General features: G+C 38.8%; 1 protein-coding gene across 2 annotated transcripts in view; it reads right to left on the bottom strand.

Annotated features, from left to right (window-relative positions):
* LOC127450874 (neurabin-2-like) overlaps window positions 1–20,449 on the bottom strand; it is an 82,471-nt gene extending 62,022 nt beyond the window's left edge. The window contains exons 1-2 of one of the 2 annotated variants that reach the window (XM_051715315.1): window positions 20,300–20,449; window positions 16,363–17,766 (exon numbers count right to left, since the gene is read on the bottom strand). In XM_051715315.1, the coding sequence (XP_051571275.1) occupies window positions 16,363–17,709 (1,347 nt within the window). In that variant the 5' untranslated portion in view covers window positions 17,710–17,766; window positions 20,300–20,449. The remainder of the gene's footprint in view (window positions 1–16,362; window positions 17,767–20,299) is intronic. The other variant, XM_051715316.1, reaches the window with a different exon arrangement.
* Between the last annotated feature and the right edge of the window lie 204 nt (window positions 20,450–20,653).

Below are 20,653 nucleotides of genomic sequence, written 5' to 3'. Positions count from 1 at the left end.
ATATAAAAGACTCGCTGCTTAAAGAGACAAAAAATTTAAAATTCAAGACAAGACATTTCAGCTCAACAAAGGCATACAAGCAGGGGGGCCTGGGTAGCTTAGCGAGTACTGACGCTGACTACCAACCCTGAAGTCACGAGCTTGAATCCAGGGCGTGCTGAGTGACTCCAGCCAGGTCTCCTAAGCAACCAAATTGGCCCAGTTGCTAGGGAGGGTAGAGTCACGTGGGGTAACCTCCTCGTGGTCACTATAATGTGGTTCTTGCTCTCGGTGGGGCACATGGTGAGTTGTGCGTGGATGTCGCGGAAAATAGCGTGAAGCCTCCACACGCGCTATGTTATCGCGGTAACGTGCTCAAAAAGCCACATGATAAGATGCGTGGATGACGGTCTCAGACGCAGAGGCAACTGAGATTTGTCCTCCGTCACTACGCCACCACGAGGACCTAGAGCATATTGGGAATTGGGCATTCCAAATTGGGGAGAAAAAAAAAACACAAAACAAAGGCATACAAGCTGCCAAATTTAAAAGCTCTATAATGATTTACATCAAAACTGAGCCTCATTAAAAATATACTGTAGTGGTACAATGGCAGAGTGGTGGTATAATATGCTAATAAGCTGAAAAGTGTACTCAATAAAAGACTACGTGGATTGTTTATCCGGCTCCCACCTCCTCCTTCACGAAGAGAGCTAGAGACGTGTTCCAAGGATATTATTACCAGGCTACCATGCCCAAAAAACATGGTGATACCATGTTGATTTTCTGTAAGTTGAACAAAATATAAAAAAAATGATAAACAAGTAGAGACAGAGAAGGGTCTATATAATTTATCATCATAACAGACATTTATAGACATTTATGTAGTGGTGGCTCAACAGTTAAGGCTCTGGGTTACTGTTCAGAAGGTTGGGGTCAAGCCCCAGCACTGCCAAGATGCCACTGTTGGGCCCTTGACCAAGGCCCTTGACCCTATCTGCTCCAGGGGCACCATATCATGGCTGACCCTGCACTCTGACCCCAGCTTAGCTGGGATATGTGAAAAAAAGAATTTCACTGTATATGTGCAAATGTATAATGTGTGATAAGTAAATACAATTATTATTATTATAAAATCTTTTTTTTTTTTTACAGTCCATTATTATAAATATTGTGTAAAACTGCTTTGGCAACCCAATTATGCCATTACTTGTCTTGCTATATAGCAATTTCAAATACTAATGTATATGTCTCATACCAAGACAGTCCCTTTATGCCAAAATGGGAGAGGTTTTTAAGATGGTGAAGCTATTACAGGATGCAGAGCTGATTCATAAAAAGATAAACATCACATAATGGCTCAGAGCAGAATGTGATAATGGCTTTGAGCACAAGACAATAAGAAAAGACAAACATTTGGCAAAGTTGGAGGGTGCTGTCTCTTTGGTCAAAGACAGTAGCATATCTGACCTCTATTAGTAAATACACCCTCTCTCCCCAGGAGCAAAAATAACCAGACCGACCTTAGGTCACTGAGAAACACCTGAAGAATCAATCTGACCGAACAGAGAGAATCAAATGGAGGAAATGGGAAGTAATCCTTAATTTGAGCCCATTGTGCCCAATGTTTTGTACCTAAAGGGATAGTTCACAAAAAAAAAAAATAAATAAATAAATAATAATAATAATTCTGTCATCATTTACTCACTCTCAAGTTGTTCCAAAAATATATGACTGTCTTACTTATGTTGAACACAAAAGGAAAATTTTTAATGACTATTCCGGTCCGTCTTTTCCATACAATGGCAGATGATAGGGACTTTAAAGCTTAAAAAAGGAACCATAAGTATCATACAAGTAGTCCATGTGACTTGATTGTAACATTTTCCAAATCTTCTAAAGGCATACAATAGAATTTGATGAGAAACAACCCAAATGTCATTTTTTCAGTGAAAATATTGAGCTAGTTTACATGTACACCAGAAAGCCTTTTACTGCGAGAAAGCTGCGTGAGACTTGAAATCGGCATATGTGTTTATATGCACTGTGTTTGTTGCTTTCTCTTTACTCCCGTATACATGTGGCTCGGTCAGTAAGCATTTCCCTGTGATGCTTGTGTAAATAACAAACATGGCATCCAAGGAAGACTTTGCTGTTTTATTCTCTGTTACTTCACTTTGTTTCCAGATATTCCAGAATTGTTGCTGTGTTTGTTTCCTTAACTTCCATCGTGACCTGCAGGGGAATTGTGCTGCAATAGTGGGGTTTCCCTCTAACATAAAACTCTGGGATTCCCCCAAAGTACTCGAGCACATATATGCAGACGTGAGGGACAGCAGACAATATTTTAAATTGGTGTGTATAAATGTGTATATTTTACAGTATATGTACTTTTCCCACTGTACTGCCAAAAAAAAAATTTATTCTTCCCACTGTGTTGACTTGTTGATATGATGTTGCTCCTTCCCATGACATTGGTTATCCAGTCTGTTCAACTCGCATGCGCACTTTTTTAAAAATTGACTAGAATGGTACGCTTATGCATTTACATGGCCACATAAGCTGCGTTCTCCGGCAGAAGCCTAGGTGTGTTAAACCGCTTTCTCTTAATCCCTTAAATGGCATAAGGAAACCGGTGTTCTCATTTACATGACGTTTAAAAACATCGCTTTCGACAATAACTCTGGAATAAACCGTTGCATGTAAACGTGGTCACTGACATCCGTTAAATGTTCTGAAAACCATGAGAGAAGCACGCTCACAGCGGAACCTGAGGACCTGAACCCAGCGCTAAACAACACAAATTCTTAAATGAACATGCGAGCCACTTTTAACGAGCTTTTCTCAAAGTGCACATAGAATATAGAAGGACAATGCAGGACAAATTATAAAAAAATGCCAGATAAATGTCATCCTAACTCCCAAAGAAAAGTATTCAAAATTGGCTTGAATATTACCACGTTAAAATTGTTGAAGAATTTAAGACTTTTTGGATTTCATTTCAGGCCTCCTCCTCTAAACAATGCAAGTGAATGTACTCGGTCCAAAATGCATATTTAGGGTGCATCAAAATAATCCACACGACTCCAGTAGACAAATAAAGTTCTTCTGAACCCAAACGATTGATTATTTTGAGAATCAAAACAATACTTATATACTTTTAACTACAAATGTTCGCTTCCGTACATCTCTGTGACGTGCGCTCATGAGAGGGATGACGTAAGCTCGTTGGTAAGGTCACGCGTCACGTGGAGGAGTCAGGAAGCGCGTCACTGTTTACAAGATAAACTTGCAGACCACAGACCAAGCGCCATTCACAAACCAAAACAGTCCAAAACAATTTCAGAACAATATAAAATAAAATGAAAAATAATTTCCAAATAATAATAAAAAAAACCAATGTAAACAATGACGCGCTTCCTGACTCCTCCTCCACGTGAGGCGTGACCTTACCAACGATCTTACGTCACCCCTCTCATGAGCGCACATCACAGAGATGTACAGAAGCGATCATTTGTAGTTAAAAAGTATATAAGTATTGTTTTGTTTCTCAAAATAATCAATTGTTTGCATTCAGAAGAACTTTATTTCTTCTGGAGTCGTGTGGTATATTTTGATGCACCCTAAATATGCATTTTGGACCTTCAAAAAACGGAGGACATTCACTTGCATTGTTTAGAGGAGAAGGCCTGAAATTAGGGATGCACCAATCCGATACCTGGATCGGTATCGGCTCCGATACTGACGTTTTTAAATGGATCAGGTATCGGTCCGATGAGCCCGATCCAAATCCGATACTGAGTGTTAGTCATGTTCGTTACTGTCAAGCTCAAAAGATGACATAAAAGAACCATTAAAACACAATTAAAGTAGTTCGTATGACTCGTGCATTTTATTCAAAGCCACTTGAAGATGTGAAATAGCTCTGTGAATCACAAAAGTCTGTTTAATAAGTAAATATATAAAATGCACGCGCAGCTCCAGCGCGTTATTGAATGGCGCTGCTCTGTTTACACACACACACCCGTGGCAATTTTTTGCCTTCACGCTGTGCGCAATATTTGAGCGCTACTCACGAACAACATCTCAGATGTAGATGCTCAATAGTTCGGTTCACTTAAAATATGAATTTAGAATTGGATTGGAGGTGCTTTTTTTTCCAGAATTTGAATAAGAAGCGAATTAAACTACTGTGAACTTGTCTACAAACAGACACACACAGGACTTCCTGGAGAGTTTAGAATGTCAAAATAAAAGCGTGAGGGTTTAAAAGTTAAAGGTGTCACAGAGGCAGAGATGTGAACTCAGTAGCAGGGTTTATTGAACAGATGATTGAAACAGTGATGTAAACATCATGTGAGTAAATCCAGTTGAGCAGAGTGGCAAACAGCAGGTGAGTAATATCCAGTCAGGGTATAGACCCGATGAACAGATAACTCACAATAGTCTTATGATACTTAAAGGCAATAATGAAGACACAGGTATGTTTGACACAGTAGAAAGGTGTGGAGTCTCAGAGTTACTATCGATGAGAACAGACAAAGAGTGTGTGTGAAAGCGGGGTATATATGCAGTCCTTGATTAGCCACTAATGATATGCAGGTGCGTGTAATCAGAACTCAGGGGAGAGTGAGCGCTGTGATGGCAGTGAGGAAGAAAGAGACCGCATGGATCCGTGACAAAAGGTGCACGATTGAGATATAGTACTGTATATTACTATTATAATATATTATTATTATTATTATCATTTGTTTACAAATTATAATAATATTTAAGCTGAATGGGTTCCAAAAAATAACTTTGTGAATGAAAAGTGGACTATGTCTTACAACTAAACTGAACAAAAAACAGATCTAAATCCTTTAAAGTCCAGATACAAGTTGAAAAAAAAAGAAAATATATAATAATTTGGCTTCTTTTCTACTGATAACTTATACTAGAATTACTGAATTACCAGTATACTTGTTAACAATAAAGTTTTTCTTAATAAGCTATACATTTATATTGAAATAATGCGTAGTTAGAGGTTTGTGTTTCTTTACATATTAAAGAGCACACCCAATTAGTTCCACACAATAATGTAAAGATATTCTAAACTGATTATGCAAAAAACAACACTGGTATCAGATCGGGATCGGTATCGGCCGATACTGAGACTTCCGATATCGGAATCGGATCGGATCGTAAGAGAAAAAGTGGTATCGGTGCGTCCCTACCTGAAATGAAATCCTAAAAGTCTTAAATTCTGTTTTGATGAAGAAAGAAACTCAGATACATCTTGGATGGCCTGAGGGTGAGTAAATTATCAGCAAATTTTCATTTTTGGGTGAACTATACCTTTAAACAAACACTTATAGGAAGAAGTTTAACCTTAATTGTTAATATTTTACACAGCAACAAGAAGCCTAGAACAAAGCGAATAAGGTGTTTAAACATCAATACAATAATCCACGATCCAAATCTGAAATGTAGATGCAATTTCTTTAAATGCTTCTAAAGAGGGACAAATGGGCTGTATTTGATCCATATCAAATTTCAGGGACTGTATTAAGTACTCCAGACTTTTTTATCCCAAATTCAGATTAAAATGTTATAATAATCATGTCCCGTCTTTCTCAAAATAGCTGACCTAGCTTGTCTGGGACTTAAGCCCCTGTTTTTCCCAGGAATCGACTCAAACTGTTTAAAATTCCAGCACAAAGAAAGAGAGGGAGACATGATTTAATCACCCTCCTGTTCTTTTAAACCTGTATGACTTTCTCTCTTCCGTGGAACACATCTGAAAGAACATGAGGGTGAGTAATTGAGTACAGTATATATATATATATATATATATATATATATATATATATGTATATATATAATATACACACCAATCAGCCACAACATTAAAACCACCTGCCTAATATTGTGTAGGTCCCCCTCGTGCCGCCAAATCAGCGCCAACCCCCATCTCATAACAGCATTCTGAGGTGCTATTCTTCTCACCACAATTGTACAGAGCGGTTATCTGAGTTACCGTAGACTTTGTCAGTTCAAACCAGTCTGGCCATTCTCTGTTGACCTCTCTCATCAACAAGCCATTTCTGTCCACAGAACTGCCGCTCACTGTTTTTTTTTTTATTTATTTTTTAGCACCATTCGGAGTAAATTCTAGAGACTGTTGTGTATGAAAATCCCAGGAGATCAGCAGTTACAGAATTACTCAAACAAGCCCATCTGGCACCAACAATCATCCATACGATTATCTAATCAGCCAATAGTTTGGCAGCAGTGCAGTGCATAAAATCATGCAGATACGGGTCAGGAGCTTCAGTTAATGTTCACATCAGCCATCAGAATGGGGAAAAAAAACATTCTTAGTGATTTGGACCACGGCATGATTGTTGGTGCCAGATGGGCTGGTTTGAGTATTTCTGTAACTGCTGATCTTCTGGGATTTTTTGGCAATTTCAAGCATTGTCTAGCCTTCATTCCTCAAAACAATAATTGACTGATGAGTTTCTAGAGAAAGATGTTTCTTTTTTGCCCTTTTTGACCTAATATTGACCTTAAGACATGCCAGTCTACTGCATACTGTGGCAACTCAAAAACAAACACAAAGACAAAGTTAAGCTTCATTTAACAAACCAAATAGCTTTCAACTGTGTTTGATATAATGGCAAGTGATTTTCTAGTACCAAATTAGCAATTTAGCATGATTATTCAAGGATAAGGTGTTGGAGTGATTGCTGCTAGAAATGGGCCTGTCTGGATTTGATCAAAAATGACATTTTTTCAAATAGTGATGGTGCTGTTTTTTACATCAGTACTGTCCTGACTATACTTTGTGATCAGTTGAATGCCACTTTGGTGAATTAAAGTACCAATTTCCTTCCGAAACAGCATAATCTGTACATTATTCCAAACGTTTGGCCACCAGTATATATATATATATATATATATATATATATATATATATATATATATATATATATATATATATATATATATATTATTATTATTATTATTTTTTTTTACTGCCTTCTGCCAAGGCCCTGGGTCTGATATGCAGCACTCAGGCTAGCCATTGACTGAGGCGATGGGCGGTGGGAACTGTTTAACAAAATGAGGCCATACATCAATCAATAACCTCACCAAAAGCCAGCCAAAGGTCCAATAGGATTTAAACAGTCCTCCCCCAGCTTGCAAGTATATAATTCAGCTAGCCTAACAACCTCTCTGTCTTTCTCAATCAATATACATGAATGGATTGCTATACAGCATTTGTTTAATTGGAAGGTGGGTGGTTATAGTTCTGGCAAACTAACAGGCTTGCTTTGGCAACCCTGACACCTTCGAGGCTGAAAACTGGGGTTATTGCAAAATGACTAGAGGGGCAAATAGCATAAACACAACACTGATTTGTGCAATTTAACTGTTTGACATCTGACCACATGAAGACAATGCTAGGATGGTTCTAAGATGCAACTGAAAGATAACGTACATACAGTCTAATATTTTAGGGCTGGGCAACACTATATATCTTAAATTAGAGCTTGATGAAGTTCAGTGTTTGGACTAGGGCTGGGCAAAAATATTGATTTTCAGGATTAACTGCTATCTTCATTTGAACAATCTCAATTTCGACCGTCAAAATCCCAAGACGATATTTTACTCCATGTCAATTTTCAGTTGTTTTCAGAAGTTTCCCTATCAAAATCCTCGCTTATATTTTCGCTGGAGTATGGCACGATTCAGAAGCTGCTCTGGGTGCAGGTCAGTGAGACAGTACGAGTTCAGCTGGAGTGCTCACATAAAGCAAAAACATCAGAAAATGAGACACACAAAATTGGACGGTAAAATTGATTTGAATGCGCAATAATCGCTGTTCTTTCTAATAACCACGGTTAGATCAAATAACCGCGATCAGACTATATTTAATAATCACCACAGGCCTACACACGAAAAACTGAGTGAAAATACTGGCCGATGACACAAACAAATCATTTAAGCTGTACTTTGAACCAATTAGATGAAATAAACAGTGCGAAAGCACTGATTTATTGAAGTAAATCGAACTTGCCAACACTATCTGCATTTTTGCTTTTGAGGATTACAGTAAATCAGAGACGCTAATAAAATATGTCCGTCTTAGCGAAACTGACCAACTTTAGGAAACTTAATGACCACAAAGTACATTAAAATCATCCTAATATTGATGATGTTGGTTAATTTGACATCACCGACCAAATAATTTAGAATATATCCTAAATATTTGATAAACTCAGCCCTATTCATTATGCTCAGCAGCCCTTTAGATCTGCTGTGGAATCTGAAGAATGCTGCATTACTTCTGTCACTGGAGAACAAAAGTGGGTTGTTAAAGTATGATGCCATGCTTCATTAGTTGTCATTTGAGCTGTACTTTGATTCTAACAAGCCACTCAACATCTTTCTTTGCAAGAGAGCTTGGAGGCAACCAAGCAGATGTTTCCATGGATTTCAACCACTCCAAAAAAAAAAACAACAACAACAACAAAAAAATGCACTGTCCCTTTAAGACAGCATTGCCTTTTCCCCTCAGTTTCCTGCTTAACCCTGATATTGGGCCTCATTCAACAACACGTCAACAACACCACACAGCAGCACCATTATTGCTTGTGTTATGGCATGAATACCTTAATGCACAGCTACCTTAATCCTGAGAAAGCTCTAGCACCACCTGTAGTGCAAGACTTTTTCACTGGATTTTTCACTATTTTTAGCTGCAGGAATGGACTCAATCTGTTTAGGTTGAATGGCTGCTAAAGCACACATTTGCAGGCTGAGACAATCTAAAAGGGTGCACATTCAACAGCTATTTGATATAGTCAAACATCAACATTTGAGTGCAATTTTATGCTGTGGTAGATCCTGTTTTGGCCTATTTTTCCTATCAATATGCCTTCAGTCCTTATAACAATAATAATATAATAATTATAAAATACTTTTTTCCCTACGCAACCTTAATGTGCAGAGACAATTTCAAGTAAGCAATTTGTAGGTTGATTTTCAAGAATAGTGTAAATATTGTGGCTCTATGATGTTTCTCTTTATTTGAGAGGACATGTCAACACTCAGTACATTTACATGCCCAGTTATAATCAAGCTACAATGGGTTTTTACTAGGGGTGTGACGATACACTTAGATCACGAGATGAGACGATACACAATACTGGGTTCACGAGAACGAGACGAGACGATATTTTAACACTATACACACTACCGGTCAAAATTTTGAAACACTCATTCTTTATTACATTTTTTTCCTTCACATTTTAGAATAATAGTAAAGTCATCAAAACTATGGAATAACATAAATGGAACAATGGGAATTATGTTGTGACTAAACAAAATCCAAAATAAATCAAAAGTGTGTTATATTTTAGCATCTTCAAAGAAGTCACCCTTTGCCTAGAATTTACAGACATGTACTCTTGACATTTTCTCAACCAACTTCTAGATGTATCACCCTGGGATGATTTTTAAACAGTATTGAAGGAGTTCCCATCTATATATTGGGCATATAGATGCTTTTCTTTATTATTTGGTCCAAGTTATCAATTTCAAAAACTTTTTTTTAAATAAATTTTAGTTTTATAATGAAATAAATTAATATGGTGGCACAATTATATTTTTGTCTACAAAACTAATTTCAAACATTTAAGCATACGCCTTCAGATCAAAAGATTTTTAAGATCATGAGAAACATTTCAGGCAAGTGTTTCAAAACTTTTGACCAGTAGTGTATATGGCTGGAAAAATAGTCTTTTAATCGACTGAAAGTCACAAAATGCAAAAAAAATGCAGGTGCATTTTGAAATGTTTTAACTAATCATCTTGTAATGAAAATCACTTCAGTTCTACTTTCTGAGTATGAATTATCATATGCAGAAAAAGACAGAACAATATGCAAGCACTGTAAAAGGTTTTGCCACAAACTCAACTGACTGGCTTCTCTCCTGTATGATTTCACATGAGTCTCTTCAGACCTGGCTGATTTTAGTTGAGAGCTACGGTGGTTCTATAGGTGTCTTTGCATAGTGCTTGTGTTAGCCACGGTGTATGGCACTATTTTCTTACAGTGCTTACATATTGGCTGTGACTCATTTGGAAGGCTGCATCCTCCGGAGGTCGCATTTGTCGGCCGCACACTTCATCGAAAAAAATGAAATGAGACAGCCTCGATGACGTATGCGCCCGATAAATGCGACCTCCGGAGGACACAGCCTTCAAAACGAGACACAGCCTTTGTTCGTGTCTTGGCTGTCACTCTGTCACCGTTTATTGTTTCCACTGGGTACCTTAAATGCTGCCACACAAACAATTTAAAAGTGGCGGGGGCACAAGATCTCGTCACACCCCTAGTTTTTACACAGTCATGCTACGGTCCTCATCCGTCTGTCCAAGTTTTCATGACACGATGTGTAACCAAATATTTAACGAAAGGACGTCAGCTGAGGAAGTGTTAAAATACAATTTGCACGTTTTTCAAGCATTGCACACAAGAGCACACAACAGCAAGGCCAAGTGTGGTATGATTAACGTGTATGCAAGCTAGACAAAGTCGATCTATTTACATTATTTAGGTCTGTTAGTCCGACTTCTCAAAAGCGACTTCAGTCGGACTAAAGCATTACTAAAAACAAACAAAAAAACAAATTATTGTTTCAGTCTGACCGAAATCGATCTTTTAAAGTGCATGTAAACTTTCTGAATGTCTCTTGAGTTTAGGGCAGGACTAACTGTCCAAACAAAAGTAGATGGAGTGCAGGGCAAAAGAGGCACTTGAAGTGTTTGGGAAATCTGTCATTATTTTTTGCAATTACATTTGGTCCACTAGAGGTGCACAAATTGTACAGTTTAGTCTCAAAAGGACCAATTTCACAGTTTTAGTCTGAGACACAAGTAAGCTTTAATAGCACTTCCTCTATACTGCTTTTCTTCCAGTTGCTAAATCGGAGTAAGAACTTTGACTTTCTATTACTCTTTTAGGATCTGACTGAATCTAAATCCAGAACATTTCACTTCTGAAATGAATTGCAATACAATGTTGAAAGGAAACTTCCACCAACAGCCCCAAAAAACCTGCCTCCTTCTCCTGAAATTGCTGGAGTTCTTCCTGTCTTTGAACGGATAAGAGAGTCTACCCACATCTGTCTGGACTCTTAATAACAAGGCCAGTCTATAAACTAGATGTGAACAAAAATGCAAACCATCAACGAGAATACAAGCAGTACAATAAACACTGAATATTCATGCAAGCAACAGGCAACACCATTAACATGTAAACAACAGTCGACATTTCAGAAGATGACATTGTATCTTTTCCCTGTCTCTCTTTCTTAAACTTAAATAAATATGTATAATGGCTGCAAAAAGTATTTGGACACTTATAAAGCCACATGTATAAATGTATGAATGTCATTGCATTAGTTAACTAATTGTCAAACCAATCAACCCAAGTGGCATGTGCAAAGAAATGATGCTAGAGCTTTACTCAGAACTACATTCACTGCCATTTTTGCAATTACTTTTAAAGACCTTTTTAACTTTTAATTTGTCCCAAGGTCTTTTTTTGTGAATGTATGATGCCCGTTCCCCTCAAGTTCACACAGATGTTGTCGCAGACAACGTTCATCAAATTAAATACAGATGTGTTCCAATTTCTGCTAAATTTGACAACTAAAATGTGCCCAAATACTTTTTTGTCTTTATTTTGAACAGTGTATCAATTGTTTTAACATTTCAACTTTTTAAAAAACTTTTTTGTTAAGTATTTTCCTTGAAAAATCGAATGAAATGCCATTCATATTTTTATAAGCATGTCTGAGTCTCCAAATTTATTTTGGAGCAACTGTATGCACAGTCTACCATTAACCACAAACTACCTATCTACAGTACATAATACATACCTACAACAGATAGTACATTACAAAAATTGTCACAGCATTCACATTTACACAAACACACACACACACACACACTCCACAAGTGGTATAATAGGCCTTTGTCTATCTCAAGCAGTATTGTAGGATCAGTAGTGGTCAGCAGAAGGAACTAAGGGACTAACGAGGCCATGTTTAAAATATACAAGAGCTTTAAAGTGTTAGTTCACCCAAAAATGAAAATTCTCTTATTATGTATTTTATTTTATTTTTTCTCCCCAATTTGGAATGCCCAATTCCCAATGCACTCTAAGTCCTTGTGGTGGCATAGTGACAGAGGACAAATCTCAGTTGCCTCTGCGTCTGAGACCATCAACCTACACATCTTATCACATGGCTTGTTGACATAGCACGTGTGGAGGCTTCGTGCCATCCACTGCGTCATCCACGCACAACTCACCACGTGCCCCACTGAGAGCGAACCACATTATAGCAAACACGAGGAGGTTACCCCACGTGACTCTACCTTCCCTAGCAACCAGGCCAATTTGGTTGCTTAGGAGATCTGGCTGGAGTCACTCAGCACGCCCTGGGATTCGAACTTGTGAGCTCCATGGGTGGTAGTCAGCGTCTTTACTCGCTGAGCTACCCAGGCCCCAAAATTCTCTAAAAACAATTTACTCACCCTCATGCCATCCCAGGTGTGTATGACTTTCTTTCTTCAGCAGAACACATTTGATGAAAAACAGAAAAATATTTTAGCTCAGTAGATCCTTAAAATGCAAGTGGATGGTGATCCAACTTTTGAAGCTCCAAAAAGAACAGACAGTTAGCGTAAACACCATCCATACGACTCCAGCTGTTAAACTGATGTCCTCTAAAGTGACACAATCGCTTTTGGTGTGAAAAAGATAAATATTTAAGTACTTTTTAACTTTTAACCATCGCTTCCTGTCAGCAGCAGTATGCACGTGTGACGTAATCGCGTTGGCATTTTCACGTGAGAACTGAAGCACGTGCGACACAACTGAGAAGGAGGAATGCTGTACAGAAGCTTTGTTGGTTTTAGTTTAGATCAGTATTTGTATCTGTTTGTTTTCTCACAATAAATGGTGCACCTGGATGTCTCAACTGAGAGAAAAACGTGAGATTACATCCGTAACATGCCAACATGAATTCATCACACGAGAGCCCACGTGAACTCAGTGCTCTCGTGAATGCACATACTGCTGCTGAAAGCAAGCGATGGTTTATAGTTAAAAAGTACATATTGATCAAATAATTTTGATCTTTTTTGCACCAAAAGCGATCGTGTCGACGATTAATTTAACCGCTGGAGTCATATGGATGAAGTTTACGCTAACTGTCTGTTCTTTTTGTAGCTTCAAAAGTATGATCACTATTCACTTGCAAGTATCTACTGAGCTGAGATATATTTTTTTCTTCAAATGTGCTCTACTGAAGAAAGAAAGTCATAGACACCTGGGCTATCATAGGGTGAGTAAATTATGAGAAACGTTTCATTTTTGGAAGAATAAAATCAAGATTAAATAAATGTTAGACCAAGAACTATTTGTAGCATAAAATACGGTTTGATTCCTAATTTATCAAGTAGCTCTCTTTAAACCACTTGCTATTGACATGATCATTTCTGCTGTGAATTGAAATATGCTAATATCTAATATCTCTAGAATAAAAACAAAGAGGGACAGTGCCATGGACCATTTGGAAATGCAGGACACGCCCCCTGATATCAAATCCCCTTGACGTCAGTGAGATAACATGTGTGTGCTTCTGATACAGCATTTCTTTGGTATGCCTCCATTGGGAGCTGGTGACTCCCATAATGTGAATCTAGCACTGCCGAGCAAAACACCTTGCCATTTTGGATGTGTTTGGGTATGTGCGTGTGTTTTGTCAGGATGCACAATAGCTATATGAATATTTGGAGGAGAATTTCTTGAATATTTGCAAATGAACATTTTGTCATCATTTACTCATCCTCACATTCTTCCAAACCCTAATGACTTTCTTTTTGTGTGTGTGGAACACAAAAGGAGATGTTAGGTTGAACATTAGCTTCAGTGACCATTCACTTTCATTGCATAATTTTTCCATACAATGAAAGCGAATGGTCACTAAGGCCGTCATTCTCCCAAAACATCTGCTTTTGTGTTCAACAGAAGAAAGAAAGTCATTGGGGTTTGGAACAGCAGGAGGTGAGTAAATGGTGGCAGAATTTTTGTAAACTATCTATTCAATGTTACACTACTCTTAGAAAGTTGAGGCTTTGTATCTATCTGTCAACACAACAAAATTGAGAATTACATCACAAGTGACTGATGCCAAGCAGCAATGTAAAATGGCCCAAATGGTTTGCGGAGACCAATTTGAAACCTCTGGAATTCATTAAAGAAGTGAGCTCATATATTTAGAGTAAAGGGATACGAGAAATGAAGATTTAGCTCATATCAATTGTTGTTTATAGAGAAGCAATTCTGGTACTGTATGCTGTGCAATTCAGTGTTAGATGACTGGTTTTGTACCACTATAGTTTCAAGAATATAATTCTATATGCAAGAGTTGCAAAAACAGAGTGAAAACAGCCATGTGACTCTCATGCAAAGGCTACTGTGTACCACCTTTCTAACCATGTGGTTTGCAGCATAAACTGAAAAAAGTAAGAGACAGTGTGCTCTTAATCCTACAGAATTGGGCCTTCAGCAGCTGGAGGGGGCCAGTGGCCTTGTGTGTGCTATATTGAAGTGCTGACGGTGCCTGGAGGTGACTACATGCAGTGAAACATTTTTCACTTCATAAAAGAGTCTGAACATTGAAGGAAACAAAAGCATCTACTACTTCTTCGTCAAACTAATGATACTTTCATCTGGAATTGCACAAACACATGCATTCTAAGATTGCTTCTAAGAAAGACATGCTTTTAAATCGTGTTGTAAGCAAATTCTTAGTCCAGCATCCATCCAGACTCTGTCCAACCACACTTTTTATACAAATGGTGGCTATAATCTGCCACAATTTATTCCAGCCTAAAATTGAAATTGCTTTTATGGCAATGTACTGTATACTGAAATTACACACTAATGTGTTTAAAGGAATTTCCGAGTTCAATAAGCTCAATCAAAAGCATTTGTGGCATAATGTTGATAACCGCAAAAAAAAAGAAATTCAGCTGGTCCCTGGTTTATTTAAAAAAATATATATATATGTGGTTAGAGTAAGCGCATTTACAATGGAAGTGAATGTGGACCAGTCCATACACATTTAAAAACACACTGTTTAAAAAGTATAGCCACAAAATGTGAATTTTAAATATGCTATGTTAATATGTTAACATGACTTTAGAGTGACAAAATCAGGGAACAATAACCTGTCTTAGGACATTTACAAGATAACAGGGTTTGCTGGCATTACGTTGTTATTATTACATTACAATATTAGGTATTATTATGGAGCAATAGATATGGCGCCATCTAGCAGTTTGATATTTCACAGTAACAACCGCACATCCATGTATCAGACCACTCATCTGGGTATTTGCGAGCCATCTTTCCTGCTTCTTGGATTACTGTGCGATCTCTACAAGTAAGCTAATCAAATAATTTCAACTCAAATCAGTGTTTCATGTGCATTTATTTATTTATTTGGCAAGTACACATGTAATAAGATGCATAATGAGCAGTCAGACGTTCATTAATTGCTAAATAAATACCAACAGAAAAACCGGACGTGAATTTCAGCTGTTCAGCGATTTCTTTCTTCTCACATAATTACATGATTTCAATGCAAATCAATGTTTCACATCCATTTATTTGTTTATTTGGCAAGTAGTCTAGCAATAAGCTGGACAATGAGTGGTCAACGGTCATTTGCATAGAATAAACACCAACAGAACTCTGACACAAACCGGAGGTGGATTTCAGCTGTTCAGCCATTACTTTCTTGTCACATAATTGCATAATTTCAACACAAATCAATATTTTATGTCCATGTATTTATTTATTTGGTTAGTAGCAGTATAGTAAGCGGGATAATGTCCAGTCAGCAGTTGTTATCGCAAAATAAACCCCTTCAGGGTGATAAAAGACCCCTCCACTTCGTGACGTGATCCTGATCACCCTGTCAGGGTTTATTTTGTGATAACAACCAGCTGACTGTACATTATTCATTACATATTAGATAAAACTTTGCACAGATAAGGTTAGTAAGCAATTTTATCACACTAAATTCATGTTAACACACATAATGTTTACGTCTTGTGGCTTCCATTGTAAGTGCCCTCCTATAACCAGGCCTTTTGCTTTTTGTGAATAAATGAGAAACAAATCAAAATTATATTCATTTGTACTCAACATGCCACAAATGCTGTCGATTGAGCTTGACCTGTATTGAACCTGGACACAATGCATCCTCTCTTTCTACAGTATCTTTGCTTTCACACATTTTAGGCACTCACCTTGATAGGGTTTGTACTGAAACGAATCTTCCTGCTAGGGGGTGGTTCATCTTCTACTGGCAGCCCGGGGACTTCTGAACAGCTGGATTCTGGTTCGTAAGCATCATCATCTTCTGCCTCCTCATCCTCATCCAGCTGACTACCGCCAGAGTCCTCTCCGATGCCGCTGTACGCGCTGATGTCAACCAGGTCAGCTTCAGAGATATCCTCTTTGTGCAAGTCCTCCTCAGTGCAGGCCTCTCCTGCTGGCTGTCCAATTTCCTCTCTTTGTTCTGAAGGCTCATGGCTGCTGGTGGCCTCCCCATTTTCCAGAGAGGCATGGACATCCGCCTCCACCAGTCTACTCCCTGCATCTAGCACGATGGATCCTGCATGCTCACCAGGTTTGGACTCCTTTACCTCGTCCTGGATCTCCTCTGACCTGGAATTATCTAGATCTGTACCTGCGGTGACATCCTCAGATTGGGTAGCTGTCCTAGTCTTCAGACTCTCAAGTCCAGCCTCCTGGTCTTTATGCTGAGCTCCTTCTTCTTGATTCCCTGTTGTAGGTAAGGCCCGCACCTTTCTGGAGATGATTTTGGAGTTTATTCCTTCGATTTTGCTCGGGGTAGGGCTTACACTGTGAAAGGGCAGTGGGGAAGTTGAGGACGGTCGGTGGAGGTTGTTACGCTGGTCTGCTTTTTCAAACACAGCACTCAGCTGGCTAACCGTAGGGGACACTGCTTCTGCGGGATAGTCTCCTGTGTCCATCCTGTCCAATGATTCAGTACTGCCATTAAAGCGAACCACAACATCCAGACGGCTATCTTGGAATCCTGATGCCCGCTCTTTCTTTAACAGGATCCGGTTAGTTGCGGCCTGCTTCTCCTGGAGATGACGTTGTTCAAAGATCTTCCGTGTTTCCTGAAGCTTGGATAAACCTGCGTTTGTCCCATGGGTGGCGCTACCATCAGTCTTTCCATCAAAGCGGCTAACCCGTTCTGACACAGTTCCGCCGAGTTTCAGTAGCGCACTGTGGTCCACATTCTCATTCAGACTGCTGGCTCTGGGGAGGGACAGTCGCACCGCCTGGTCTTGAGCTTTAGCCTTCGATGGATCCTCTTCATCCCCAGGAGAACCCATCTGCATGAACATGTTCTTGATGCGGTACACATTGGAGCCGTACCTGCGGCCCCGGCCCTGTGGTCGAGGTTTCCCATCCTCTCCATTTGCAGCACTGGGATTTTTTACTGGCTTAAGAGCTTGAATTCCAGCCTCATAGGCATTTCTGTGCGGAGATGCGCTTCGCACTACGAGGGTGGTGGTAGTGCTGCCACTGGCTGCAGATGGGGGTTCAGTCTTCATCATGGTTAATCAAACAGCACTAAAGATGAGCAGAAATGGCATAGCCCTCTGCTTCCACTTCTTTTTGCAAGAAGGAATGCCAGGTGAAGATGCAGACGTAGGGAAGCATTCACAGATCAGTCCACATTATCAGCAGCAAAAAACAGAAAAAGAGAAAATTAAGTATGAAGAAGAGACAAGAATGCATAACATACTTAAAGCTGATGCGTGTAATTTTTCCGATGTTAAAATACTATACTATACCATTTAATATGCAGAGACAATTAAGTTAACCATTCGTGGGTTGATTTCCCTGAAAAATGTAAACACTTCTGGCTATGTGGTGCTTTCAGATCTTGATCTGTTTGACTGACCCGTCCAGCCCGACGCAACAACATTGACTCATGATTTCTGTTTGTACGACCAATGGAAAATTTAGGGTGTATTTGGGAATCTGTTTGAAAACAATGTTTATTTTTGCAATTACTTTGGTGGTGCTAATGTTGCAGAAATTACACACTTCAGCATTAATAATAAAGCCCCTCATGAGCCTGTGATATAAAATTCAGAGCAAAACACAGGAAAGAGAGAGTGAAAACAAATAAACTTGAATTGTCAACTAAAACAGAAGCTCATATACAGTAGCAGCTATGTACATATATACAATATAGAATAAACAGGAAATGTCTAGTAACACTAAAGTGGTTTTGGGGCATTCATTGACAGCTCTGCCTTGGAAACACAGATACCCCTGGGTCATAAAGCCAGAAAAGTTAAATCTCTTTAGATTTAGAGTTCATTTAATGGTGCACTCAGTGTGTTTTTTTCCTCATTAGATAAGTTTTTCTTCTAAAGACATCAACAGAAATACTGAAGCACATGTTAAAAATCATGACCACTCATATAAGATGAAGACTCCTGTCATATCAGTAACATTATGAAAGCTGTTTTATTTTACAAGGAGAGGGTCCCCTCATGGGGGCTGCCATGTTAGGATCACATGACCAGTCGAATACTACTCGCTTAATCTCAGTAACAACCCTGTTTTTGGACACTTTAACTCGTGGATTAAATTAATCATGCCTGACTGTGAATCATTCATTTTAAATGGCTGACTGAAAATGATGAAAAACGATTGCATTTTAATGACGCTGCATCCACTCCACTAGGTGTCAGTGTAAGTTCAAGGCTGAATGCATCTTTAAAAATGGTACAATGTGTGCAGGTGTAAACGAATAAAATAAAGGCCTGATTCTTAATCTGTCACTTTCAATTTTAACATTTAAGCATCACTGTTTTTTTTTACGTTGAAATATTAACAAAATAAAATACTAAGTAAACATTTTACCTATTGACTTGAAACGCATCCGTAGAGATGAATTTCCTTGAAATTCCCTTGAAAATGAGCGTACATCTTACTTACAGTACATAAAAATTGACTTCCCAGATAGCACACGTGCATCTCCGAGATGTCTGTTTAAGAGCGATTCATCTGGAATGCATCGCATTCTAAATTATAAACGTCTCAAAGACATCTGCTGAATGTAATTTCAATATCCGAGAGAAAATGTCTAAATTGTGTTGCAGATCAGCAAACAACCTAGATCGCACAACTCCTAGATGTTTTAGATATTTTATAGAATATACAGAAAGCATCACATTCTAATGAACATCTGCTAAACATTTTAAAAAAGATCAGATTTACAAACGTTCTAAATCATAAACGTCTCAAAGACATCTGCTGAATGTCTCATTGACATCCGAGAAGAAACGTCTTAAAGACGTACTGCAGATGAGCAAACAACCTAAAATATACATGTTCTTATGTACGTGTGCTACCAGGGTTATTTTCTTCAACACAAAATATGCATTTTACAGACAGAAAGTCTTATAAATTAAATACATTTAAATATCTGCCTACATTTTTTTTTTTATTAAGAATGACAGCCAAACATGGACAATCAATCCGAATATAGCGATCAGATCACGTTTGTAACGGTTTATGATCTCTGTAGGCATCAAATTGATCTTTGTGTCAGATACAGGAAGTCATTTCATGAACGAAACATTCAACAGTCAGAGGTAAACGAGATCAACGAGACACAATCTCAAATCGTTTGATATCTGTTTTAAAAACAAAAAGGTTCGCGAATCCTTGGGAAATGCCATGCATACTTGCATTGATCCCATACTGCTACTGTTGATCATTGTCAGACATCAATGTCAGTAGATTACTTATCTTGGCAGAATGAATCTGCCAGCCTTTAGGCACTTGAAAAATCGGCTGTCGTTTTAATTCCGGATAGAACCGAGATATTGTGTATGACTGGTCAAATTGCGAATTAACATCTGAAATAAATAGATTGTTTGCGCCGATAATTGCGCTGCAGAAGTGTCAAGAGATTAAAACTGCAGCCTGTCAAAACATCACATTAGGACCCTGCGGAACTACCGGGCCCCAATTTCTGCAATGATGCCTCGACTCGCGACGTCGCTTCCTGCATCCTCTGCCGTCCGAATAACTGTTCACCGCTGGAATCAAAGAAAATGAGGAAAAGCGCGACAAATAACGCACATAACGTGTCGCGCGCTCTTCTCAAAACACCTTGCTTACCTTGTTTCTCGTGTTCATCGAAGACTCTGTGTTTTAATCAACGCAAAATTCTTCTGTTCGCGAATCCATTGTGTCCACGAGCCGTTTTCGCCCTCTTGATTTCCCCCCCATGAGCTTGTGACGCGCTTGCTCGCTCGCTCGCTCGCTCTCTCTCTCTCTCTCTCTCTCTCTCTCTCTCTCTCTCTCTCTCTCTCTCTCTCTCTCTCTCTCTCTCTCTCTCTCTCTCTCTCTCTCTCTCTCTCTCTCTCTCTCTCTCTCTCTCTCTCTCTCTCTCTCTCTCCGCGCGCGCCCTACTCTCTCTTCATCACCACTAGCACACATCAGCATCGCAGGTTTGAACCCTTTCAACAAGGC

This window comes from Myxocyprinus asiaticus, chromosome 13 (assembly GCF_019703515.2).
Source record: "Myxocyprinus asiaticus isolate MX2 ecotype Aquarium Trade chromosome 13, UBuf_Myxa_2, whole genome shotgun sequence".
Lineage (NCBI taxonomy): Eukaryota > Metazoa > Chordata > Actinopteri > Cypriniformes > Catostomidae > Myxocyprinus > Myxocyprinus asiaticus.
The sequence above is the reverse complement of the archived record's forward strand: the minus strand, read 5'-3'. Positions and strand labels throughout refer to the sequence as shown.